At 46.4% G+C, this 27,115-nt stretch overlaps 1 protein-coding gene across 1 annotated transcript in view; it reads left to right on the forward strand.

Annotated features, from left to right (window-relative positions):
• Positions 1-25,674, forward strand: part of LOC130292014 (uncharacterized) — an 82,971-nt gene extending 57,297 nt beyond the window's left edge. The window contains exons 15-24 of the mRNA XM_056541445.1: positions 9,412-9,450; positions 17,521-17,591; positions 19,589-19,672; positions 21,144-21,242; positions 21,501-21,553; positions 22,763-22,884; positions 23,693-23,742; positions 23,822-23,920; positions 24,399-24,492; positions 25,068-25,674. Of these exons, the coding sequence (XP_056397420.1) occupies positions 9,412-9,450; positions 17,521-17,591; positions 19,589-19,672; positions 21,144-21,242; positions 21,501-21,553; positions 22,763-22,884; positions 23,693-23,742; positions 23,822-23,920; positions 24,399-24,490 (709 nt within the window). The 3' untranslated portion in view covers positions 24,491-24,492; positions 25,068-25,674. The remainder of the gene's footprint in view (positions 1-9,411; positions 9,451-17,520; positions 17,592-19,588; positions 19,673-21,143; positions 21,243-21,500; positions 21,554-22,762; positions 22,885-23,692; positions 23,743-23,821; positions 23,921-24,398; positions 24,493-25,067) is intronic.
• The last annotated feature ends 1,441 nt before the right edge of the window (positions 25,675-27,115 follow it).

Below are 27,115 nucleotides of genomic sequence, written 5' to 3' on the forward strand. Positions count from 1 at the left end.
GAATGCCGGAGCCCCCCCTCCCCCCACCCCTGCTAACTTCATTGCTGACATGGCGTTCCCGCTGCTGGGAACCCCGGGGAGGACTGGGGCTAAGACGAGCAGGAGGACGAGTGATCTGGCGGGCGGAACGCAGCAGGCTGCGGCACTGCCACAGAACCCGGCGAGGGGTGCAGGAGTGGAGCTCCCAGCTCGGCAGCAATGCGAGCCAGGAAGCCCCCATCGGCCTGCGCCCACTCCCGGAGCAGTTGCAAGAGCTCCTCAGACATGACAGCAGCCAGAGCACGAACCTTTCTCTGCTGGACACAGGTACCAAAAGGGGGCCTGAGGGGAGGAAGGACGTTCCTTATGCCTTGCTGATAATGCCCAGCCCCTTTTATCCAATGTGACCCTACTCCCCACTCTAACTGGCTAACCAGCCCTGGGAGCAACCAAATAGGGAGGGGGGGGACCTGTCTTACCCTATCCTGCCTGAACTTCTGCCCACAGTCAGTGTCCCCTAGCCCTAGTCGGCCCGGCGCCACCCAGGCTCTAAATACTTCAGACTATGAGGGAAGCCTGGACTTTGAATTGCCAGGCTTCCTTTCCATCGTGTTGCTGTGAACCAAACTTTGCAAAGGGCACAGCAACAAGTGTGCCAGACGACAGACTTAATATTTGTGGTATGGGGTTCTGATGCAGGGCAGATGGCATTCACCCCTTGTATTCATGACGCCAGGGCATGGTTTATCCTCAATACCACCTGAAGGTATACCGCTGGATCCTGGGCTAGGCACAGGGGGGGGGGGGCAATAATGACTCTGACGCAAAGTTACAGACAACGGTAACTTTACTGAGTGACAGATGGAAGAGTCTATACAGTGTAGCCAGGCTCACAGAGTTTATCAGTGACTTCAGAGACATTAAGGGCTTGCTGGGACTTGCAGTGGTTGTGGACAATTTATTGCAGGCCACATTGACTTGACAATAGATGACAGTGACTTACTTGACTTGACTGGAGACAGACTAAGCTGTGACTTTATCTTACTTGTAGACTTGTAGCTTGTGGCTGTAGACTTGACTTGAGGCTCCTATGATTCCAGACTCTTAGGCTCAACTGCACCTCAGCAAAGACTCAGGAACTAAGAGAGAGAAGAGACTCCTCCCAGGGCTTTTATGGGGGAGACTCTGGTGGGATCCCATTGGTCACCCTTAAGTCACCTGGCCACTGATACCTCCTGGGTAACAATCACATGACAACTCACATGACAACTGAAGATCACATGGGAACAAGTTATAACACTTCTTTACACACTTTACAGCATAATAAATGGCAAAACATATGTACATGGGGGGATGGGTGTAAGAGGGCCCAGGGGACACTGCATGGAGGCTGCCTGACATGGCAGCAAGGGAACCGGGTAACAACTCCCATACTGACCTACCACATATTAATAAATAGTGGTGCACCGTAAGGAAAATTTGTGAGGGACTGGGTCCAAAGTCCCAATCAGGATCCAAAGCAACCAGCCACCCCCTCACAATACTTCACTTTCTTCCAAGCAGCAAAGAGGGACATACAAGGTGCACCACAGCCCCTAACCACACCCTCAAGCACACACCCCTAACCACACCCTCAAGCACACACACCCTAACCACACCCTCAAGCACACACCCCTAACCACACCCTCAAGCACACACCCCTAACCACACTCTCAAGCACACACCCCTAACCACACCCTCAAGCACACACCCCTAACCACACCCTCAAGCACACACCCCTAACCGCACCCTCAAGCATACACCCCTAACCACACCCTCAAGCACACACCCCTAACCACACTCTCAAGCACACACCCATAACCACACCCTCAAGCACATACTCCTAACCACACCCTCAAGCATACACCCCTAACCACACCCTGAATCACACACCCCTAACCACACCCTCAAGCATACACCCCTAACCACACCCTCAATCACACACCCCTAACTGCACCCTCAAGCACACACCCCTAACCACACCCTCAAGCACACACCCCTAACCACACCCTCAAGCACACATCCCTAACCACACCCTCAGCCACGCCCAAGCACACCCTCAGCCACACCCAAGCACACCCTCAGCCACACCCAAGCACACCCTCAGCCACACCCAAGCACACCCTCAGCCACGCCCAGGTACACCCAGCCTCCTTCTTCACTTAGTCAATATATCCCACTGCTGTACATAACAGACCACACATGTGCGGCCAACATTCCATTTTTTGGGGCAGTGCCTCTTCATAGAGAATGAATAGAGTGCTGGTCCTCTCACTTCATTCTGGTGATTTTTGTGGGGTCCCAGACCCCACCGATTACCTAGATATCCTCTCTTCTGTGGATAGGGGATAACTTATAAATGTGTCAATGCCTCATCTACAGCAATAATGTTTTCGGGACCTGACAACTACTCTCATTACTGCCACAGACCATATTAGTGATTATAGTGCCAAAGTCTGTGGCCCCCTCCTCCTTACCATTTCCTACCTTGCACTGTATAATACTTTTTGTGTGAATGTGGTAATGGTCGTGGTCATGGTGTGGTACAGTTATTTGTCCCTTGTATAGCGGTGTTATTGGTCTCTGTATAATGTTTTTTGTATATAATTACAGTATGATAGTATTAGTCACTGCAGTAGTAATATGTCTTCCTGGTGTGGAGGTATTATTTTAGGTTTCTAAACTCTTACTTTTGAGAAATCCCTACGTGCTCCCTGGATTAGTGTTGATGCATACACTGTATACACCCCCATTCTCAGGCCTGAAATTCGCAGGCCTGGGGGTGGGGGCTTCATGATTTTCGCCTAAGGCCTCAAAGTCTGGAGTCGCCTCTGAGTACTCTACATAGTCCCCTGTCCACCCTCACATAACAGTACTCTACATACTCCCCAGCCCCCCTCACATAACAGTACTCTACGTACTCCCCAACCCCCCTTACATAAAAGTACTCTACATACTCCCCAACCCCCCTCACATAACAGTACTCTACATACTCCCCAGCCCCCTCACATAACAGTACTCTACATACTCCCCAGCCCCCTTACATAACAGTACTCTACATACTCCCCAGTCCACCCTGACATAACAGTACTCTACATACTCCCCAGTCCACCCTCACATAACAGTACTCTACATACTCCCCAGCCCCCCTCACATAACAGTACTCTACATACTCCCCAGCCCCCTTACATAACAGTACTCTACATACTCCCCAGCCCCCTTACATAACAGTACTCTACGTACTCCCCAGCCCCCTTACATAACAGTACTCTACTTACTCCGCAGCCCCCTTACATAACAGTACTCTGCATACTCCCCAGCCCCCCTCACATAACAGTACTCTACATACTCCCCAGCCCCCCTTACATAACAGTACTCTACATACCCCCAACCCCCTTACATAACAGTACTCTACGTACTGCCTAGAACCCCCCCCCCCCACACACACACACACACTCTCATAACAGGACCCTACATACTCCCCAGCCCCCCTTACATAACAGTACTCTACATACTCCCCAGCCCACCTCACATAACAGTACTCTACATACTCCCCAGCCCCCTTACATAACAGTACTCTACATACTCCCCAGTCCACCCTCACATAACAGTACTCTACATACTCCCCAGTCCACCCTCACATAACAGTACTCTACATACTCCCCAGCCCCCCTCACATAACAGTACTCTACATACTCCCCAGCCCCCTTACATAACAGTACTCTACATACTCCCCAGCCCCCTTACATAACAGTACTCTACGTACTCCCCAGCCCCCTTACATAACAGTACTCTACTTACTCCGCAGCCCCCTTACATAACAGTACTCTGCATACTCCCCAGCCCCCCTCACATAACAGTACTCTACATACTCCCCAGCCCCCTTACATAACAGTACTCTACATACCCCCAGCCCCCTTACATAACAGTACTCTACGTACTGCCTAGAACCCCCCCCCACACACACACACACTCTCATAACAGGACCCTACATACTCCCCAGCCCCCCTTACATAACAGTACTCTACATACTCCCCAGCCCACCTCACATAACAGTACTCTACATACTCCCCAGCCCCCTTACATAACAGTGCTCTACATACTCCCCAACCCCCCTCACACAACAGTACTCTACATACTCCCCAGTCCACCCTCACATAACAGTACTCTACATACTCCCCAGCCCCCTTACATAACAGTACTCTACATACTCCCCAGTCCACCCTCACATAACAGCACTCTACATACTCCCCAACCCCCCTCACATAACAGTACTCTACATACTCCCCAGTCCACCCTCACATAACAGTACTCTACATACTCCCCAGCCCCCCTCACATAACAGTACTCTACTTACTCCCCAGCCCCCCTTACATAACAGTACTCTACATACCCCCAGCCCCCTTACATAACAGTACTCTACATACTCCCCAGCACCCCCTTACATAACAGTACTCTACATACCCCCAGCCCCCTTACATAACAGTACTCAACATACTCCCCAGCCCCCTTACATAACAGTACTCTACGTACTCCCCAGCCCCCCCTTACATAACAGTACTCTACTTACTCCCTAGAACCCCCCCCCCCCCACACACACACACACACACTCTCATAACAGGACCCTACATACTCCCCAGCCCCCCTTACATAACAGTACTCTACATACTCCCCAGCCCCCCTCACATAACAGTACTCTACATACTCCCCAGCCCCCTTACATAACAGTACTCTACATACTCCCCAGCCCCCTTACATAACAGTACTATACATACTCCCCAACCCCCCTCACATAACAGTACTCTACATACTCCCCAGCCCCCCTCACATAACAGTACTCTACATACTCCCAGCCCCCTTACATAACAGTACTCTACATACTCCCCAGCCCCCTTACATAACAGTACTCTACATACTCCCAGCCCCCTTACATAACAGTACTCTACATACTCCCCAACCCCCCTCACATAACAGTACTCTACATACTCCCCAGTCCACCCTCACATAACAGTACTCTACATACTCCCCAGCCCCCTTACATAACAGTACTCTACATCCTCCCCAGCCCCCCTCACATAACAGTACTCTACATACTCCCCAACCCCCCTCACATAACAGTACTCTACTTACTCCCCAGTCCACCCTCACATAACAGTACTCTACATACTTCCCAGCCCCCTTACATAACAGTACTCTACATACTCCCCAGCCCCCCTCACATAACAGTACTCTACTTACTCCCCAGCCCCCCTTACATAACAGTACTCTACGTACTCCCCAGCCCCCCCTTACATAACAGTACTCTACATACCCCCAGCCCCCTTACATAACAGTACTCTACATACTCCCCAGCCCCCTTACATAACAGTACTCTACATACTCCCCAGCCCCCCTTACATAACAGTACTCTACATACTCCCTAGAACCCCCCCCACACACACACACACACACTCTCATAACAGGACCCTAAATACTCCCCAACCCCCCACACAACAGGACTCCCACCCCCTCCCTCACACAGTAATAGCATTAGGTTCCCTTTCCTCTCACCCAGTGCAGCAGATCTTCCCCCAAGCAGCTCCAGTGACTATATACCGGGCAGGAGGAGAGGCTAGGAGTAGTGAGTAGGCAGAAAGTAGAGGTGAATGTCCTGTCTGTACAGCTATTAGTACAGACTCTATAGCCCCGGACCTCCACTCACTATTTCAGGCTGTCAGGAGTCTCAGGATCCGTGTGATGCTGTAGCTGCAGTGTACAGAGGTCCTGAGACTCCTGACAGGCTGACACAGTGACATGCCGGGACTCAGTCAGACTGTCCTCAACCACTGCCAGCCCGCAGGGCAGCCGGCCTACCAGGAACTTTCCCGCTAGGCCAGTCCAGCCCTGAGCGCAGCCACTGCCAACTTTAATCAGTCGGTGCTATGTCTTAGTAATAACTCAATTATGAATTATGAATTATTATTTATGGTCAACAACAATATAAAAAATATGATGACCGTTATGAATTGCCAAAAATATACAAACAATGCAATTCACCATATCTGGGCCCTACTGTTTTCCCAGATATGAATTCTAGGAAGTAGTGGCAGAAGTAACTTTTGCTGTATAATAAAATCGCAACAAAGTTATTATAAAAATTACCACCAAACAAAAGAACGATAGCATGCACTCACCACATAAACCGTGTCTAGGCGTCTGGAGGTCCGGGATCATTGGGAAGCATCAGGGAAAATGATGAAGCGCTCAGAGGCTACGCCGGTCGTTCACGCGACAGTGCGCGCTTCTTCCGGCTTCCCCGGGGAGAAGCGCGCACTGTCGCGTGAAACGACCGGCGTAGCCTCTGAGCACTTCAGCATTTTCCCTGATGCTTCCCAATGATCTCGGACCTCCAGACGCCTAGACACGGTTTATGTGGTGAGTGCATGCTATCGTTCTTTTGTTTGGTGGATATTATTTACTGTAGCTGTATTGTGTGCACCCCTCAGCTGTCAATTACTCTGCTGGATCCACGCACTGCCCCGCCGACGTATTGTGGTGTCTCAGTACTGGACCTGGTCCCGTACCTTAGTCGTGGGTCCCCATAGTCAGTGTTCCTCCGTGCTGATAGGGCTCTCTTGGTGGGTTAACCCCTAGTCGCCTCATAATGTCTTTAAAAATGTGTATAATTTATTTATTTTCTAATGGTATAAGTAATGTACAGGACCTTAGGTCATGTGATATTTAATAATCTTGTTATGCTAAGGTTAAGGACCTTTTGGGTCATGTGATGAGGTCATGTGATGTAACCAGAATCCTTTGTACTAGGACTGACAGGTTTGAGCCCCTATCTCGCTGATCCATGCATTTAACCCCTTCCCTAATAAAAGTTTGAATCACTCCCCTTTTCCCATAAAAAAAAACCAGTGTAAATAAAAATAAACATATGTGATATCGCCGCGTGCGTAAATGTCCGAACGACAAAAATATATTGTTAATTAAACCGCATGGTCAATGGCGTATGCGCCAAAAAATTCCAAAGTCCCCAAAAAATATTTTTGGTCACTTTTCACATCATAAAAAAATGAATAAAAAGAGATCAAAAAGTCCGATCAATGCAAAATGGTACCGATAAAAACTTCAGAATACGGCGCAAAAAATAAGCCCTCATACCGGCCAATATGCGTAAAAATAAAAAGTTATAGAAGTCAGAAGATAACAATTTTAAACGTATATATCAGGGTCCGGAGTGGTATGCAGGATGACACAGGTAGTGGATCCTCTATGTCAGTGAGGTGATGGCGTGGGCCGTACCAGGGGAACGGAATCTAAAGGGTTACTGGTTTTCACCAGAGCCCGCCGCAAGGTCAGGCGCGGTACACAAGGACTAGGCAAAAGGCAAGGTCAGACGTAGCAAAAGGTCAGGGCAGGCGGCAACGGTTCGTAGTCAAGGGCAACGGCAAGGGTCTGGATACACAGGCAACGGACACACGGGAACGCTTTCACTGGCATAAGGCAACAAGATCCGGCAAGGACAGGAAGGGGAAGTGGGTTTTTATAATGTGGGAAGTGATTGATACTGATTGGGCCAGGCACCAATTAATGGTGCACTGGCCCTTTAAATTTCAGAGAGCCGGAGCGCGCGTGCCCTAGAGAGTGGGGTCGCGCGTGCCGGGACAGGACAGCAGGAGGACGGGGCAGGTGAGAAGATTGGGATGCGACCCGCGGGCGGGCGCGTCCCGCTACGCGGATCGCATCCCCGCCGGGGATAACAGAGCAGCGCTCCCGGTCAGCGGGTCTGACCGGGGCTCTGCACGCTGAAGAACGCCACGAGCGCTCCGGGGAGGAGGAGGGACCCGGAGTGCTCGGCGTAACAGTATAAATTTTCCTTCATGTAGTTATGATTTTTTTCCGAAGTAATACAATATCCAACCTATATAAGTAGGGGATCATTTTAACCATATGGACCTACAGAATAAAGATAAGGTGTCATTTATACCGAAGACTTTACTGTGTAGAAACGGAAGCCCCCAAAAGTAACAAAATGAAATTTTTTCTTCAATTTTGTCGCACAATGAATTTCTTTTCCATTTCGCCGTGGATTTTTTGGTAAAATGTCTAATGTCACTGGAAAGTAGAATAAGTGGCGCAAAAAATAAGCCATCGTATGGAATTTTATGTGCAAAATTGAAAGCGTTATGATTTTTAGAAGGTGATGAGGAAATAATGAAAATAGGAAAACCCTACAGATCAGAACAGTTGTAAAAGGTGCAAAATGTAGGGAAAGGGTCATGATTTTTAAAAGGTAAGGAGGAAAAAACGAAAGTGCAAAAACAGAAAAACGCTATGTCCTTAAGGGGTTAATTTGCGACTCGTCAAACATCATGGGCTTTGTCTTGTCTAATCCACTTTCTATTTACTTCTAACATTCCATTCTCTCAAAATAAGACATATTCGTGGAGACATAGGGGGAAATTGATCAAAATCTGTCCAGAGGAAAAGTTGCTGAGTTGCCCATAGCAACCAATCAGATCGCTTCTTTCAGTTTTCATAGGCCTTTTCAAAAATGAAAGCAGCGATCTGATTGGTTGCTATGGGCAACTCAGCAACTTTTCCTCTAGACAGGTTTTGATAAATCTCCCCCATAGACCTGGGGCCTTTTTCATGAACATATTTGGGCCTTCTGAGAATCCATAAAAAGATGGACGCTTTACACCATTTTGAATCTCTCATATCACAAAATCGGATTTTATCAGTACAAAATAGCCCGACAGCAAGGACCACATGGACATTGCCTTTCCCATAGATGGCAATGTCTGCGGAGCGGATTCCACCTGAAGAATGGACAAGACCATTCTTTTGGAGGCAGAATGTCAGCGGCGGAGATTCAGTAGTGTGCACTGTGCAGCGGAATTCCGGTCAGAAATTCCATAGTGTGAACCTAGCCTTACTGAATTAAGATTGTATAGCAGAGTGTATAGAACAGTGGTCTCCAAACTGTGCACCTCCAGCTGTTGCAAAACTACATCTCCCAGCATGCCTGGACAGCCAATGACTGGAGACCATTGGTCTAGAACAGTGGTCTTCAACCTGCGGACCTCCAGATGTTGCAAAACTACATCTCCCAGCATGCCTGGACAGCCAATGACTGGAGACCATTGGTCTAGAACAGTGGTCTTCAACCTGCGGACCTCCAGATGTTGCAAAACTACAACTCCCAGCATGCCCGGACAGCCGTTGGCTGTCCGGGCATGCTGGGAGTTGTAGTTTTGCAACATCTGGAGGTCCGCAGGTTGGAGACCACTGGTCTAGAAGGTAGAGATTCTTGTAGGATTATTCTACTAAATATTGGCCACACTTAGTGTCTTCTCTAAAACAGAGGAAATGTAATTATTGTTGTTTCTATATTCCTGACAGTGAGACTGACCCTGATGAATCACAACCAGATTTGGATAGGTAAGTACCCCACTAGAGATGAGCAAACTTACAGTAAATTCGATTCGTCACGAACTTCTCGGCTCGGCAGTTGATGACTTTTCCTGCATAAATTAGTTCAGCTTTCAGGTGCTCCCGTGGGCTGGAAAAGGTGGATACAGACCTAGGAGACTCATTCCTAGGACTTTATCCACCTTTTCCAGCCCACCGGAGCACCGGAAAGCTGAACTAATTTACGCAGGATAAGTCATCAACTGCCCAGCCGAGAAGTTCGTGATGAATCGAATTTACTGTAAGTTCGCTCATCTCTATACCCCACCATATGGATAGTCAGTGATCTGGATGCTATTCAAAACCAAACTTTACCCAATACAGTAATAGGCTTCCCTCAAATGGAATCATGTGCAGAGCATTACAGAGGAATAATAGGGAATAAATATGGTCAATGGGGTTGTAGCAGTGCCACTACTGTCTATTGGTAGTGTTGGGTACTGCACCACTCTTGGTATATGGAGATTCAAAAAAGGCTAATAGAACTTCACAGGCTTTCCGGGGAAAAAATATTCTTATATAACAGTAGAATCTCCCAATAGAGGACACTAACAGGAAATAAAAAAGTATCCACTATTGAGAGATGTCCCCTATTGGGAAAAAAGGGCAAAAATCTTTTTAAATGATGAACTCCAGAGTGTAATTACTTATAAAACATGATAAAAGGCAAAATTACAGTAGAATTTCCCAGTGCAGTTAAATCCCCCTTTTCAACCCCTGTACTATTTCTTTCCCCCTTTATACCCCATGCCACCTTATTCCCCTGTGCTTTGTGACAAATCATCCCCCCTTACCCCCTGTGCAACATCATTTCCCCTTGATCCCTTCATTACCCTCTGTGCAAATTAATCACCACCACCACCCCCTGTGCCATTTCAACCCCTCCCTTACCCCTTGTGCCACACCTTTTTTCCTCTTCCTTCCTCCCCCTGTTCTTACCTGGCCAGCAGGCTCAGGTGCAGGGGCTCTTAGCGGGTTTGATGTTCTCCTAACCTCTGTGCTGCATTTAATGAGAGCAGCAGCAGTGGCTGTGGGCAGTGACGAGTGACATCAGGAGCTTCACTCGTCAGTGTCCGCAGCCGCCGATGATCACAGCCTTTCGGTGAGTGCAGCGCAGAGGACATAAGGAGAACATCAAACCTGTTGCACCTGAGCCTGCTAGAAAAACAGCATGGGACGAAGGGAAGGGGGAAAAGTGATGTGGCACAAGGGGTGGGGAGGGGATTATTTTGCACAGGGGAAAAATGGGGACAAAGGGGGATAAAAGGGGGATGAAATGGCACAGGTGGGATAAAGGGGATGAAATGGCACAGGTGGGATAAAGGGGGATGAAATGGCACTGGGGGGATGAAATGGCACAGGGGTGGTAAAGAGGGGGTGATGAATTTGCACAAAGGGTAATAAAGGGGAATAAAATAGCACGGGGGGATCAAGGGAAAATTATGTGGCACAGGTTGTAAAAAAGGGGGAGATGATTTGGCACAGGGGGAATAAAGTGGCACAGGGGGTGAATGATGTGGCCGGCGGACGTACAGAAGCAGGAGACCACTGTTTAAACAGCAGTCTTCTGCTTCTGTGCTGGGGCCGTGCAGGGGGGTGTAGCAGGGGTCAGGGCCCTCTAGGAGCCTGAACCCCTTACTGCGGTATTGGCTGTACCCACCTAACGGGGGCCCTGTGTACAAGGTAAGGCCAGCACATAAGCCTGGTTGTCCCCTATTGAGATTGTTTTGTCCCCTTTCGGGTGTGAATTTATTGTCTCACATCTAGGTGCATATATTTTATATATATATATATATATATATATATATATATATATATATATATATATATATACCCTGTTCCAAATTATTATGCAAATGATATTTTTCTCATTTACCTAAATAATTGATGTAAATATGGTGGCCCAGTACGGGAAATGTTGCTCCATACCCTTGCTGTCCTGTCAGGCAGCCTCCGTCAGTGTCCCCCAGGGCACCTTGCACCTGTTTCCCCCCTGTACTGCAATGTATTGTATTATAAAATGTGTTGTATCTTTAAGACATATGTCATGTGATTGTTACCCAGGAGGTACCAGTGACCAGGTGACCACAAAAGGGACCTATGGGCTCCCTGCTAGTCTCCCCCATATAAACCCTGGGTGGAGCTTCTCTCTCTTTGAGTTCTGCTCTTCTGCTGAGGTCCAGTGCAGTCGCCTAGTGTGTGTGTCCAGTCCTGCAGTCACCATCAATTCAAGTAAGATAAAGTCACAGTTTTATGAGTCAAGTCAAGTCAGTCCCTGTCATCTGTCAAGTCAGCATGGTCTGCATTCAATTGTCCTGTCATACTACAAGTCCCAGCAAGCCCTTAAGGTTTTTGCCTCACTGGTCACCTCCTTGGGCCCTGGCTGAACTGTATAGACTTTACCTACTGTCTACCCTCAGTAAAGCTACCATTGTCCATAACTTGGCATCGGAGTCTTTATTGCCCCCGTGCCTAGGCCAGGATCCAGCGGTATACCTTTGGGTGGTTTCAGGCAAAACCACGCCCTGGCATTACAAATACAAGGGGTTAATGCCATCTGCCCCCAGGGTAACAACATCTGCCCTCATCACACCCCGCTACTACAACTTTTGCCATCACGAACAGGATATGGGTGTGCGCCTTATGCCACAAGTCCTCCTCTAGTCTGAACTGTGTCCAACATTGTCTGCAAAAACCGCATGCCGATGCGATTTAAATCTGCGCCAAAAAGTGTATGGGACTTTGCAAATGAAAAGTGGTTTACTCGTGGCGCTAGGGTTGGAGGTGAAGAAAAGTACTGTGTCAATCATGTGCAAAATTAGGTCTGAAGCTATGTTACGTTGCCAAGTATTGTCTGTACCTGCAAGGGTTAAAGATGTGCAGGAGACGCGCGCAAAAATGTCCTGCGCTGGTCAGCGTCCGGCCTTTGGGCATGGAAACCATGTTGCTGTATCCATGCCGAAGTGGAACTGTGAAGATCCGCCCCTTGTTGCCGGGGGAGCAGAAGTCAGCGCTTCCATTTTCCCAAAGCCCTGCATAAAAGGAGCAGCGCTGCCAGATCCTCCCAGTTTGCTGGAAGTCAGTCAGAGGAGCAACATGGCGGAACAGGCAAGCACACGTGCAGAGAGTCCCAACATGGCACCGGAGGCCTGGAAAGTTGCCGTGGCGCAAATGTTCCAGGAGCTGGCAGATCGTTTACAGCGCATCTCCCTCAGGGCTGAAGAGGCCTGCTACCAAGTCCAGCTGCCCGAGGATGATGGAGACTAGCCAAACAACCTCAGAGAAGGGAATGCTGGCATCTTCTTGTGCATCATCACTGGTGAGGCTGTCCCCTCACCATTGGACTTAGGGGTCCTGGGACGAAATTCCCACCGAGGAGTCAGAAGTGAGTACCCCGGCTGAGGCCGCATTCTCTACCCCTCCTTATACCCCTAGCCCAGAGGGGGAAAAAAACAGGCCCAGAAGTCTGCAGCACGTCCCTGTTCCCCACCTTTACCAAAGTGGTTGTTTGGTGATGAGCCTGGACTAATACAATATATGAGGGAGCACCTTCTTCCCTTGCCAGGGAAGTCCGATGCCCCAGTCCCACTGGCCCAGTCCGAGAGGACCAGAAGAGAAGCTCACGTGGCTGAGATTGTAGAGGGACTGAGGACACAAAGAATGGAAAGATATGGGCTAAAGGTCTGCCATATGAGTTGTGACAAGCGCAGCAGCAGGACACAAAAGCATTGGAGGCCCTATACATTAGGAAGATAGAACATCCCCGAGAGGGAGAGCCACCCCTGGAACGTCACAGAGCCATGGTCATAAAATTTGACAAAGTGTGGGGGTTTGGCACCCTCATGGACTGTCGTTATGGAGGGGTCATCTTAGTTAATCATCGGGCAGTGCAGAGAGACTATCTTTCCCCATCATTGCATTCTCTAGAGAGCGGGGAGATTGTTGAGTATACTCCTGTACAGAGCTTTGATAGGAGAGTGGGCAGCAGTGGTGACCCGTCTGAAGAATCCAACCAAGATTTTGTTTGCCTACTTCCCATCGGACGACTGGGATGCCAATCCCTTTGGGTTGCTGCCGCCTAAAGTCAGAGGTACCGTCCAGGAGGAGGAGGTCTACATGCCAAAGTGCCTGTCATGGCCCCAATGTATATACCACAGTCGTCTGTGAATGTGCCCAGGCCTACTCCTGTGGTCGAGGAGGTTTGGCCTAACCAGCGGGCACCAACTGAAGTGCCTCGGCCCACTCCCGCAAAGGAGGTATGGCCGGCCCAACAGACACTAACTGCTGTTCCCCCAGTGGCCACGTTTCTCGGATGAACTGGAGCACCTGAGTGAGTCCATTAGAAGGGGCACAGTCCCGTGGACCCCGTTACGTGTCCCAGCCTCGGAAGCAGTCTGACCGGCGAGGCTGGGATTAGCTAACAATATAGTGTATAAGATTATGTACCACACATAGTCAGCTCATATGTAAACACTAAAGTTAGGACTGTAACATTACTTTTAGTCCCAGTCCACAAATGTCCCATGTATATATATATATCTGTCTAACATTTTGCTGTCCTAGTGTAAAGGGTACTCTACTGGCAAGAAGGTCCCCCTGAAACTAAAAGTAAGACACGCGTAGAGGCAGAGTACATTATGCAGAGGTAAAATGGTTATATATTATCACACTACTTGTTGAGTTCTGGGAAGAAGTGTTAAGAACCGAAGGGGCCCCAGCAGCCAAAGCATTGGGTAGATGCTCCGGAAGCCCAATCTGCAAACTTGTGTGTATTATGGTCTATTGGGTATTATTATGTTCCTAGAGCAGTTACAAAGCTCGTTAATCCCACATGTTTACCAAACCAAAGAGCATATATGGACATTTACAGTGCCACATGGATTTGTTTCTAGCTTGCTATATAACCAGACCTGTAAAGGACATTTTGCATAATGCCCCAGGAACTTTCTCTGGGCCCCAGTGGCCACTTCAGTCCTCCGCCCTCCAGAACTGGGCGTCGAGGATGACTGTATTTAAGAGGGGGAGTTTGTGGTGGCCCAGTATGGGAGATGTTGCTCTGCACCCTTGCTGCCCTGTTAGGCAGCCTTCTTCAGTGTCCCCAGGGCCCCTTGCACCTCTTTCCCCCCTGTACATATGTTCTGAAGTGTATTGTATTATAACATGTGTTGTATCTTTAAGAGTTATGTCATGTGATTGTTACCCAGGAGTTACCAGTGACCAGGTGATCCCAAGAGTGACCAGGTGATCCCAAGCCCTGGGTGGAGCTAGCTTTGCTTTCTTGGAGATAAGAGCTCTTGCTTCCTGCTGAGGTCCAGAGTGGTGGAGGCCTCAAAGTCAAGTCCTGCAGCCACCATCAATCCAAGTAAGCTAAAGTCACAGCTTTATGAGTCAAGTCAAGTTAGTCCCTGCCAACTGTCAAGTCAACGTGGTCTGCATTCAGTTGTCTAGTCCTACTACAAGTTCCAGCAAGCCCTTAAGGTCTCTGCATCACTGGTCACCTCCTTGGGCCCTCTCTGAGCTGTATAGACTTTACCAACTGTCTACCCTCAGTAAAGCTACCATTGTCTGTAACTTGGCATCAGAGTCTTTATAGCCCCCATGCCTAGCCCAGGATCCAGTGGTATACCTTCAGGTGGTTTTAGGCTAAACCACGCCCTGGCGTCACGAATACAAGGGGCTAATTCCATCTGCTTCTAGGGTAACAACATCTGCCCCCATCACACCCCGCTACGACATAAATAACAGTCAGCATAATTCTCATGTTATCAACTATTAAGAGTACAATTAAAATTTTATTGAACAACATTTTAACTTTTTAAACATTTTAACAGGCCATGTTACATTTTAACATAGGATGCCTTATTTGATAGCAGCTTCACAAGTCTTGCATCCATTGAACTTGTGAGTTTTTTAACGGTTTCTGCTTGAATTTGTTTGCAAGATTTCAGAATAGCCTCCCAGAGCTGCTGTTTGACCCCGCCACTGTCTTGCTGACGTTGCAGCCTTGTTGGAACAGGGTGGCCGTCGACCAACCATCCACTACTCCATCCATCTGGACCATCCAGGGTTGCACGGCACTCATAAGCGAACAGGACTGTTTGAAAATTGGTCTTCATGTATTTTTCTGCCCAATGCAGCCATTTCTGCTTGTGAGCATTAGTTAGTGGTGGCTGAATAAAAGGTTTATGCACAAATGCAAGACTCTGGAGGACTCTACACCTTGATGTCCGTGGGACTCCAGAGGCACCAGCAGCTTCAAATTTCTGTTTGCTTCTATGTAATGGTATTTTAGCAGCTGCTCTTAATCCAATGCATGGATCTGGCAGAAATCTTCCTCAATGTGCCTATATCTGCACAAACCTGTCTGTGCTCTGAATCAGACACAAATTTCTTAATATTGCGATGATCACGCTTAAGTTTTCGTGAAATATCTAATGTTTTTATACCTCGTCCAAGGCATTGAAGTATTTCACTTTTTTCGGCAGCAGAGAGATTCTTTTTCTTCCTCGTATTGCTTGAAAATGGTGTCTGCTTAATAATGTGGATGTCACGATTCGGCTAGCTGGATGTGGATCCTCTGTGTCAGCGAGGGATTGGCGTGGACCGTGTCGGTGGACCGGTTCTAAGATGCTACTGGTATTCACCAGAGCCCGCCGCAAAGCGGGATGGTCTTGCTGCGGCGGTAGCAACCAGGTCGTATCCACCGGCAACGGCTCAACCTCGCTGACTGCTGAGAAGGCGTGGGACAGAAGGACTAGGCAGAGGCAAGGTCAGACGTAGCAGAAGGTCGGGGCAGGCGGCAAGGTTCGTAGTCAATGTGGATAGCAGAAGAACTGGAACACAGGCTTTGGACAACACTAAACGCTTTCACTGGCACAAGGCAACAAGATCCGGCAAGGAAGTGCAGGGGAAGTGAGGTAATATGAACAGGGAGCAGGTGGAAGCTAATTAGGCTGATTGGGCCAGGCACCAATCATTGGTGCAGTGGCCCTTTAAATCTTAGAGAGCTGGCGCGCGCGCCCTAGAGAGCGGAGCCGCGTGCGCCAGCACATGACAGCCGGGAACCGGGACGGGTAAGTGACTTGGGATGCGATTCGCGAGCGGGCGCGTCCCGCTATGCGAATCGCATCCCCGCCGGCAATGTCAGTGCAGCGCTCCCGGTCAGCGGGTCTTACCGGGGCGCTGCAGAGAGAGAGACGCCGTGAGCCCTCCGGGGAGGAGCAGGGACCCGGAGCGCTCGGCGTAACAGTGGAACACGCACCTTTATTATTTTTTCCTTAAATTGGGCTCACCTGGCAATCTAATTATAACTGGTGTCTGAGATTGTTTTCAGTGATCAAAGGAGCCTGAGGCACAATGCCATCCATGAGTTAAACTGAAAAACAATATATTTAATCTTTGTGACACTTCAATAGAATTTGCATAATAATTTGGAACTGTATATATATATATATATATATATATATATATATATATATATATATGTATATATATATATATATATGTATATATATATGTATATATATATATATATATATATATAGTGAGATATTCACTCTGGGGTTAGCCCTGGAATTGTAATTTGCCACAGCCAAAAGGACACATTTTTACTTCATTCACCAAGAAACTATTTCCTCATGCAGGTCTGGCTCCTCGCCCGCTTTATAAGTTAGGTTGCAGGATAAACAAAAATGACACAGCAATCAAAATAAAAACCTAGGCCGTCCAGCCACTAACTATACCATACAGCATGCCCTGACTATCAACTGGAGGGCTTTTCCTTGCCAGTTAAAACTCGAGACCTGCAACCATATAAGACACAGTTTGCACTTGAATACAAAGTCCCATTCACACACAGCCGTCTGCCATGGGTCATCAGAGGCACAGCTCTTACTCATAAGATAACACACTGATAAATCCTTGTGTGTCTACCACAGTCACCTGCTGTGTACCCGTCTGGCAAAGGGACATGGTGTCTACTCCACCGAAATCAATATGCGATTCAACTAACTGTACATTTATTTTGTGTTCTATTTACAGGGGATATACTGAGAGGATGCAGGGAATTGATATAGAAGTACATGAGACTTCTGACGTTATTAAATATTCAGGTAACACTGCACAGATTATTACAGATGAGAGTCCATAGAGTAGAGGCTACAATATGCATTATCCCACTCTGATTTGTATTAGCTGTTAAACTATAAATGTTCTTTGGTTTCAAGCTACCACTAGGGGCAGCAGATAGCCTGCAATACTCTAATGTGAGAATTATTGGAGAATCATAAAGAGATATCCTTAAAATAGTAAATATATACTGTGTCTGCATATTCAACCGCTCTGGGAGCCTTGGTAGAAGGAGCTAAGGAAGCAATGAATTTCCTCATGATTTCTCATCACAGTAGTGTATACCTGCAGCCTGCTACATGTCTACAGGTTTTTACAACTTCCATGGAGTGGGATATTAAGGCCACACTGCGGAATCTCCGGACAGAATTTCTGCTGGAGATCCCGTGGAAGGAGCTAAGACCGCGCAGACCACAGATGACAATGCATTTCTGAGGGGATCTTTAGGGAGAACCCTCGGTATCTCCGGTGGACATTCTCTCCGGAGATTCTGCAGTGTGAACCCAGCCATAGTATTCCATTCCATGGAAGCTGTAAAAACCTGTAAGCAGTGTGATCTCAAAGTAGCAGGCTCAGGGCTGGCTCTACAATGGGCCCTGCTGGGTCCATTGGACCCAGGGGGCACCTTCACAGAGGCGGCAAATTGCCGCCCCGAGAAGATGTTTAACAAGCAGGCAGGGGCGGACAGACCGGCCAGTCCATTCCAACGTGGCCCAGCCAGATAAAGGGCCCACCGCTACCACTGCTACTTGCTCCGGATCTCCAGACAGGCTAACACTGCTTTCAGCTGAAAACTTCCTCTTAGTGTGAGCTGCAAGTGCCCCACATTGCACGCGCCAGTGACGTCACTCATTGGCGCCTGCACTTCAGAAGAAGGAAGACGCAGATTGGCTGTGCGGCGTGGGACATAATCAGGTGAGCATAAGGTTTTTTTTTTTTTTTTTAATCTAGGGGGGGCCCACTGACAACCTACTTGGCTAACTATATACCTGGAGGCCTAACTACCTATCCACGTCCCTGGCTAACTACATACCTGGCTGTCTCACTACCTATATGGGTAACTATATACCTGGCTGCCTCACTACCTACCTATCTCTCTGGCCAACTATATACATGGCTGCCTATCTGCCTACCTACTTTGCTAACTATACACTTGGCTGCCTAACTACCCATCTGGCTAGCTATATACCCAACTGCCTAACTACCTACCTGGCTATCTAACTACATACCTGGCTACCTGCCTATTTGGCTTCCTACCTAACTGCCCATTTACAGCAGAGGACACCAAGGAGGGCATTATTACAGTTTCAGGGCCTACAGATGGGTAAATTGTATAGAGGTAAGGAGGGCACAGGAAAAATGCAGAGTCTAACAAGTTTTTCCTGCAGATGTTAAGAGATCAACATGGCTGATGGAAAAGAAAAGGAAAGAGGACAACGCCGATCAGAAAATACGTAATTGTCAGTCCTCAGATATAACTGTAATCACCTAAATGGATACTTATGTACATATCCTGTGTATAGCTGGTATATACCTCTATATAGTCCTGTATATAATCACTTATATCATATACAGATCCTGTGTACACCTGGTATCTACCTCTATAGGGTCCAGTATTTAATCACTTACATGTTATTTTTCCTCCTGATGTGCAATGGCATAGTCCTTTTTTTGGGGAGGAAGGGGCAGTATTTCACTCTTGGACCCAGGCAGCACCATGTCTTAAGCCAGACCTGTTCGGGCTACAGTGATGAGAAAGCGCGTAAGAAATGTTTTGCTTCCTGAACCCCTTTTACCAAGGCTCCCAGAGTGGTTGCATATGCAGATACAGTATATATCCACTATTTTAAGGATATATTTTTACTCTTCTCCAATAATTCTAACATTAGCCTTTGTGTGGTACAGTCCAGCCAGGTATCCACAGCGAACCAAGTATATGTGACACCATTCACCTTATTTGCCATATTTGCTCTCTCCATAGATTCACGACCGAGTGAAACATCCATTCACAGAGTGGGCCCCAGCTGCAACATTTTCTCATCTCAAGAAAAATGTCTTCTTACTTGTATGTAACTAGTTACCTTTCCGCTACACAAGAGTAGAACATTTTTCTTGCCCTGCATTTTTAACTCCTAGAGTCCATAGTCAGCAGACACATTGGTTAATGGATTCTCGTTGGCTCGGAATAGAAGAGTTAAATATCGCAATGTAATCAAAGAGACTAGCGATTAATAAAACAACTTAGACCTGTATTACAGTCAATATCCCTGAAACAGACCCACTGACACATGTATTGAATGCAGCAATATTCTATTAATGGGAATGTATACTTGTGCTGCCTACGGACATCAGGAAATAGAAAATTTCAGGCAAGATACATTTTTTCTTCCTGATCGTTCTTCGGCAGGACAAGTGGTACATGTAAAACAATGTAAATCACACTTCTTGCCTCAAGTGATCGTTTAAAAAAAAACAATAAGAGAAATTTAGTGAGGGCTTTAGAAATCTTCTTCTCCTGCACTGTCTCATCAGCATGCCCAAAAGTGTCACTAGAAGCAGAGAGTGAGCCCTCTGCCTCTAGGGATAACGATGCATGCGCAGTGTGTATTACAAGCTGAATGTATGCCGACAAAACACACAGGGCTGCGCTGTGTGTCAAAGTGACGTGATGTAGTACAGACACACGGCTAAATAAAAAAAGGTATGTTTGGCATGGCACAACACACAGCTAGGTAATGGGGGTGACCAGCAATAGATATAAATCACACTTGACAGTCACATGAATTTTCTTAATGCTTTTTCTTTAGTATTCAATTTTCATAGTACAAATATCGATCAGCAGAACACCAGTTTCATATTCTTAAATAGATACAAAAGCTTTTCACCCAAAGTGCTCACTAAATACGCCCAACAGTCCTTGTTCAGCCAAACCTTTCACGGGCATCCCGGGGTGGTTTGATATGATCTATGCAACAGATGCACTTAAGATATTTTATAGTCACAATGAAGAATAAATGCGGAGCACTCACCCAGTGTACATAGCAGGATTGTTCTTTATTAGAAAGACTTCTTCATATCAGGATACAGACAGGGGAGCGGGATGGTACGTGTGCTGGGTTATGTGCAGGTCAGCGGCGACGGACCGTATTCGCGCCTCGGCGCTTCGTCAGGCCGGTGCGCCGGCCTGACGAAGCGCCTCGGCGCGAATACGGTCCGTCGCCGCTGACCTGCACATAACCCAGCACACGTACCATCCCGCTCCCCTGTCTGTATCCTGATATGAAGAAGTCTTTCTAATAAAGAACAATCCTGCTATGTACACTGGGGGAGAGCTCCGCATTTATTCTTCATTGTGACTTTGATCGAACTGCATTCCACAGCGTGATTAGCACCACTCAGTCAGCAGGTGTGACTTCGGCATGCAGGATCGCACCACCGGCCAGCTTATGCATGTGAATAGCTACAGGTAGTTAGTGCTCGCACCACACCTTTTCTTTGTATTGGACTAAGATATTTTATATATGTTTCCATCACAGGTCGCAAAAACCATGTTCCTCCTGTCAGTGATATTATTCAGTTTGTAAAGTACGTGACTTGCCAAAACTTGAACAAGATTTTGATCCACCAGCCTTTATGTGAGTATCAGACTCCAGAATTTAGCCATTTAGGGGAGAATTATCAACGTTTCTGACCTCTCCGAGGAGCCTCATTTATGCATATAATGGAAAAATGAATAAAAATTTACAATAAAAAGGATAAAAGTTGGAGAAACATAGTACATGAGGCCTAATATGTAAATCATTTGCGCCATCACATGTATCTATGTACATAACACCAGTTTTGGCTGAAACATAAAGAATTATCACACCTCATGATCTTGTTTTATTTTTCAGCATCGTCGTGCTCAGAGGTGCCCACTGAGGTTCCTACCCTAGATGTGGAGAAGGTAATGTCATTACAATGAAACATTGTCCAAGGCATGGCTGAATTTTCATTCCATATAGTCATTCAGTTCCAGACTTTTAGCCTCATTTTTAGGACAGGAAGTAGCTGCCTGGCATCACCTATTGTCCGCCATTAGCTTCCATGAAATTATGTTTCTGCCACCAGAGCCCCCACCACTTCTGACATCTTCACCGCCCTTTAAGATCAACATCGGGGATGTGTAAGACAGGTCACAGCCTCCACCCTCACCTATTAGAATTTTTTTTTTATATCTGACAAGTTTAAACAGTGATGTCATCTGTGAGTGGGGAAGTACAGTGAAGATAATAATTATTTGACCCCTGCTGATTTTGTACGTTTGTCCAGTGACAGAGAAATGATTGGTCTGTAATTTTAATGGTCGGTTTATTTGAACTGTGAGAGACGGAATAACGACAAAAAAAAATCCAGAAAAATGCATATCAAATAAGTTATCAATTGGTTTGCTTTTTAATCATCCCCTATCAAGCAACAAGATTTCTGATTTCTGTCTTTTATACAGGTAACGAGTTGGGATTAGGATCATTCTCTTAAAGAAAACACTCCTAATTTCAGCTTGTTTCCTGTATATGAGACACCTGTCCACAGAATCAATCAATCAGATTCCAAACTCTCCACCATGGCCAAGACTAAAGAGCTGTCCAAGGATGTCAGGGACAAGATTGTAGATCTACACAAGGCTGGAATGGGCTACAAGACCATCACCAAGCAGCTTGGGGAGAAGTTTACAACAGTCGGTGAAAATATTCGCAAATAGAAGAAACACAAAATATCTGTCAATCTCCCTCAGTCAGGGGCTCCATGTAAGATCTCACCTCATGGAGTTTCAATCATCATGAGAATGGAATCAGCCCAGAAGTACACGGGAGGATCTTGTCAATGATCTCGGGGCAGCTGGGACCATAGTCCCCAAGAAAACAATTGGTAACACATAACACCATGAAGGACTGAAATCCTGCAGTACAAGTACAGGCCCCTCTGAATTTTACCAATGAACATCTGAATGATTCCGTGGGGTTGCTTATCACTATAGATCAGGTGTAAAAAAAATAAAAATAAAATAAATATATATATATATATATATATATATATATATATAAAATAAGTATTATAGAACTTACTCATGCCTGGTGCTATTATTTACATCATGGTGAATTTCATTTCCCATCAGATTGCCGGTAGATGGAAGCTCGCTGCTGTTTCCTCCAATCTTAAAGACGGTGATGTGAAGTTTCCAAGTGTATTCAATTTTATTGTGAAGGATGGGGAGGTGACAATCACAGATGGTACCTGGTAAGAGACATGTCCTTAGTTTACACCAATAATGTACCTGCTGTAGAAGTGAGCAAATAATTGGGACCTGTAGTGGACCCAAGGCTTATCCTGCCTTTCACAAACTTTAGGTCTCAACTTAGTTTAGGTATTTTGATAGATTAAGGCCTAAACCCTGTTGGCAGATAAGAACCGTTTGGCCATCTTGTCTGTCCAATATCCTTAATACTATGAATAGTCCCTGGTCTTATCTTTTATCAAGGATAAACTTCAGGATCCAAATGTTCATTGGACACATCAGCAATTATAATTTCTTCAGGTTTTGGTTCTTCATCAGATTCCACATACTTGGTTACAAAAGTAGGTTTCCTTATTGAGCGAGGTGTTCCTGTGAACTTGGCCTTTTCAGAAGTATTTCCCTCCTTTATATTCTCCATTGACTGTAGTCAACGAATAGACTTTAATTTGACTGTGCCCTTGCCCTCAGATTTTCTTGTAGAAGTTGTGTCCTCAGATTCTTCAGAGGATAATGACAAAATGGTTCCTACTGGTGGTGCCAGATCCCATGACGGTTCCAGGTAGATGAACACATTTTTATTTTCATATCATTTTGGTCCTGTCTTTGAAACAATCCACTAAAGGACATCTCTCACAGAACCAAATGTGCCCCAAGTCCACCAAAACCTTGTCCAAATCGAAGATCTAGTATATATTGGAAAGATTTATAATTCCAATACATACTGGACTTGTCTAAGATGCACTCACCACCTAAGAAAATTTAAATGATAATTTAATGTAATAAATAACATTTATTGTGATATCACTGCAGGACGGGTGCAGCCAAGAGGATAGGAAAAAATCGCCTTCAATATGACGCAGGTAAGAAGTAAATCACAGATAGTAACCTGAGCACAGTGGATATACTGTTCCATCTCATGGATTATTGGGTATTTCTCAGATGATGGTCATGTAATGGAGATGAGATTTTACGAACCTCTGGAAGACCACCTGCTGATCTGGTTTGCAAACGAAGAAAATAAATTCTTGGTCCTCTTCTGTAAGTGTCTGAGTTTTGGCATCACTATAATAAAACAATATATGGAAGGATGATGTCTGGTCAAATAATGGGCTACTAGAAAGAGAACCCCCATAAAGTTTTTTACATTCTCTACAAATGTTTATTTTTTTTGTTTTATCATATATTTAATGGTAAAATGAAGAAGGCCATTAATAAGTAAAACTCAATGTGTAGTAGAGCATGGTTGCCAATTTTAGGGGGCTATTAGTTATACTAGAGCTGATACAGGGTCATAAAGATGGCACCAGAATGTTATTCACACATTATTGGGTCACATGGGTGGTACTGTTGGGGCATCATCCTGAAGATCATAACACCCCGGGACCTTCAGAGACTCTCTTTAATCTACTTCATCCACTAGGCCCAGAATTAGAACCTCTGCACCCTTTATACCTCCACCCTGAGCACTTTACTTAATGTATTGTATTGATTTTTTTTTCTGTCACATCTATTACAGCTAATGCCGGCCATGCCAGACCAGTAGAGATCATAAGGTTTAAACACTTTGCAGCCTGTTTGTCAACCCATGTGGTATTTCTGAGGGATTAGAGGTAAGGACCGGGTGGGAATTGGTGCCCCTTAAATGGATTATCCTAATATTAAAAGTTATTCCCCATCCAAAGGATATGGGATAACAAGCTAATCAATGAGGATCTGGCACCCCCACTGATCATGAGAATGGAGGGTCCTCTTCCCTGTGTGAATAAAGTAGCAGCACAGAAACTTGGCCACGGCTCCATTCACTGTCTATAGGACTTCTAAATATTGCCGAGCACTGAACTTGGCTGTGCTAAAAAGTCCCATAGAGAATTAAGTGAGCAGCGGTCGAGCATATGTGCTGACACTCCATTCCCTAAGTTGACCAGGGAACAGGTGACCTCTATTCTCATGATCAGTTAAGGTCCCAGTAGTCAGACCTCCATGATCAGCTAGTTATCTTTTAATAACCCCTTTAAGCTGTAGAGGACTGTAGAAAACCATACAATGATGGAACTAGTATACCTATGATTTATTTGTACCCCTTTGTTCTATAATCTTAAATTTTTGTAAAACTTAAATTTTTGGGGTAAAGAAATTATGGGATGGTGGAATGTTTTTTAGTTTCTCAGAGGTCTTCATTTTCTAGGGGCTTTCTGAAGACAAGATCAACCAAAATACAACTATTAACTACCCGAGACCACCGAAGATTCTGAAATAACTGTGAGAAAAGATTTACTTGTGCCTTCTTGCTTTTTGGTTTTAGATAAAACATCTTCAAGCTGGAAGAGGTTTTCTGGCTTCCGGCATTGATTCCAAGGATCTTAGTGATTATAGTAAAATAAAGACAATTTCTGTGCATCCACACTAGACTACCTATGTAGCGGAGCATGAACAAATTAATAAAAATAATTCCATACATTAGAGAACATAAAGCTATTACTATATATCATCCACAGTATGTATAAAAGTACTAATTTTACCTACAACAAATGAATACAATAGCTTTTTCTGTAATGATATATGTTACATTGCCCCCTGCTGTTTCTTGTTCTGCTGACTTCTGTGTCCACCAACTGTAGCTTCCAGTTGTGTACACACAAGTTCCATTGCTGGCTTTCCCACAGCGCATTGAAACTTGTGTAGTAATTTGTACATTATATATCTCCTTAATTAATTTCCATAAATCTGTTTACATGTATTGGCTTATAGAAGAGCATATAGGAGCGTATATGAAATACAAATAATAAATAAAATCCCATAGCATAAGTATGATGGATTACTTTCTATGTCAGTCAGGGGTAACTGAGTTATGGTAACAAGAGCCAGCCCGCAATGCATCCTGGAAGATACAGCTGCTTTATGGTCTCTTAGTTTACACTGGTGCCTACAGGGCTCTGTGCACCGAGGACAAGCAGGGCTCTGTACACTGAGGACAAGCAGGGCTCTTTACACTGAGGACAAGCAGGGCTCTGTACACTGAGGACAAGCAGGGCTCTGTGCACCGAGGACAAGCAGGGCTCTGTGCACCGAGGACAAGCAGGGCTCTGTGCACCGAGGACAAGCAGGGCTCTGTACACTGAGGATAAGCAGGGCTCTATACACTGAGGACAAACAGGGCTGTGTACACTGAGGACAAGCAGGGCTCTGTACACTGAGGACAAGCAGGGCTCTGTACACTGAGGACAAGCAGGGCTCTACACTGAGGACAAGCAGGGCTCTGTACCTTGGAAACAAGCAGTGCTCTGTACTCTGGGGACAAGCAGGGCTCTGTACACCTGGACAAGCAGGGCTCTGTACACTGAGGAAAAGCAGGGCTCTGTACACTGAGGACAAGCAGGGCTCTGTGCACTGAGGACAAGCAGGGCTCTGTACACTGAGGACAAGCAGGGCTCTATGCATTGAGGACAAGCAGGGCTCTGTACACTGAGGACAGGCAGGGCTCTGTGCACCGAGGAAAAGCAGGGCTCTGTGTACTGATGACAAGTAGGGCTCTCTACACTGAGGACAAATAGGGCTCTGTACACTGAGGACAAGCATGGCTCTCTACACTGAGGACAAGCAGGGGCTCTGTACACTGAGGACAAGCAGGGCTATGTACACCGAGAACAAGCAGGGCTCTGTGTACTGATGACAAGCAGGGCTCTTTAAACTGAGGACAAGCAGGGCCCTGTGCAATGAGGACAAGCAGGGCTCTGTATACTGAGGACAAGTAAGGCTCTGTACACTGAGGACAAGCAGGGCTCTGTGTACTGACTACAAGCAGGGCTCTGTACACTGAGGACAAGCAGGGCTCTGTGTACTGACTACAAGCAGGGCTCTGTACACTGAGGACCAGCAGGGCTCTGTACACTGAGAACAAGCAGGGCTCTCTACACTGAGGACAAGTAGGGCTCTGTACACTGACGACAAGCAGGGCTCTGTACACTGACGACAAGCAGGGCTCTGTACGCTGAGGACAAGCAGGTCTCTCTACACTGAGGACAAGCAGGGCTCTTTACACTGAGGACATGCAGGGCTCTGTACACTGAGGACAAGCAGGGCTCTGTACACTGAGGACAAGCAGGGCTCTGTACACTGAGGACATGCAGGGCTCTGTACACTGAGGACAAGCAGGGCTCTGTACACTGAGGACAAGGAGGGCTCTGTACACTGAGGACAAGCAGGGCTCTGTGCACCGAGGACAAGCAGGGCTCT

Source organism: Hyla sarda, chromosome 9, assembly GCF_029499605.1.
Source record: "Hyla sarda isolate aHylSar1 chromosome 9, aHylSar1.hap1, whole genome shotgun sequence".
Lineage (NCBI taxonomy): Eukaryota > Metazoa > Chordata > Amphibia > Anura > Hylidae > Hyla > Hyla sarda.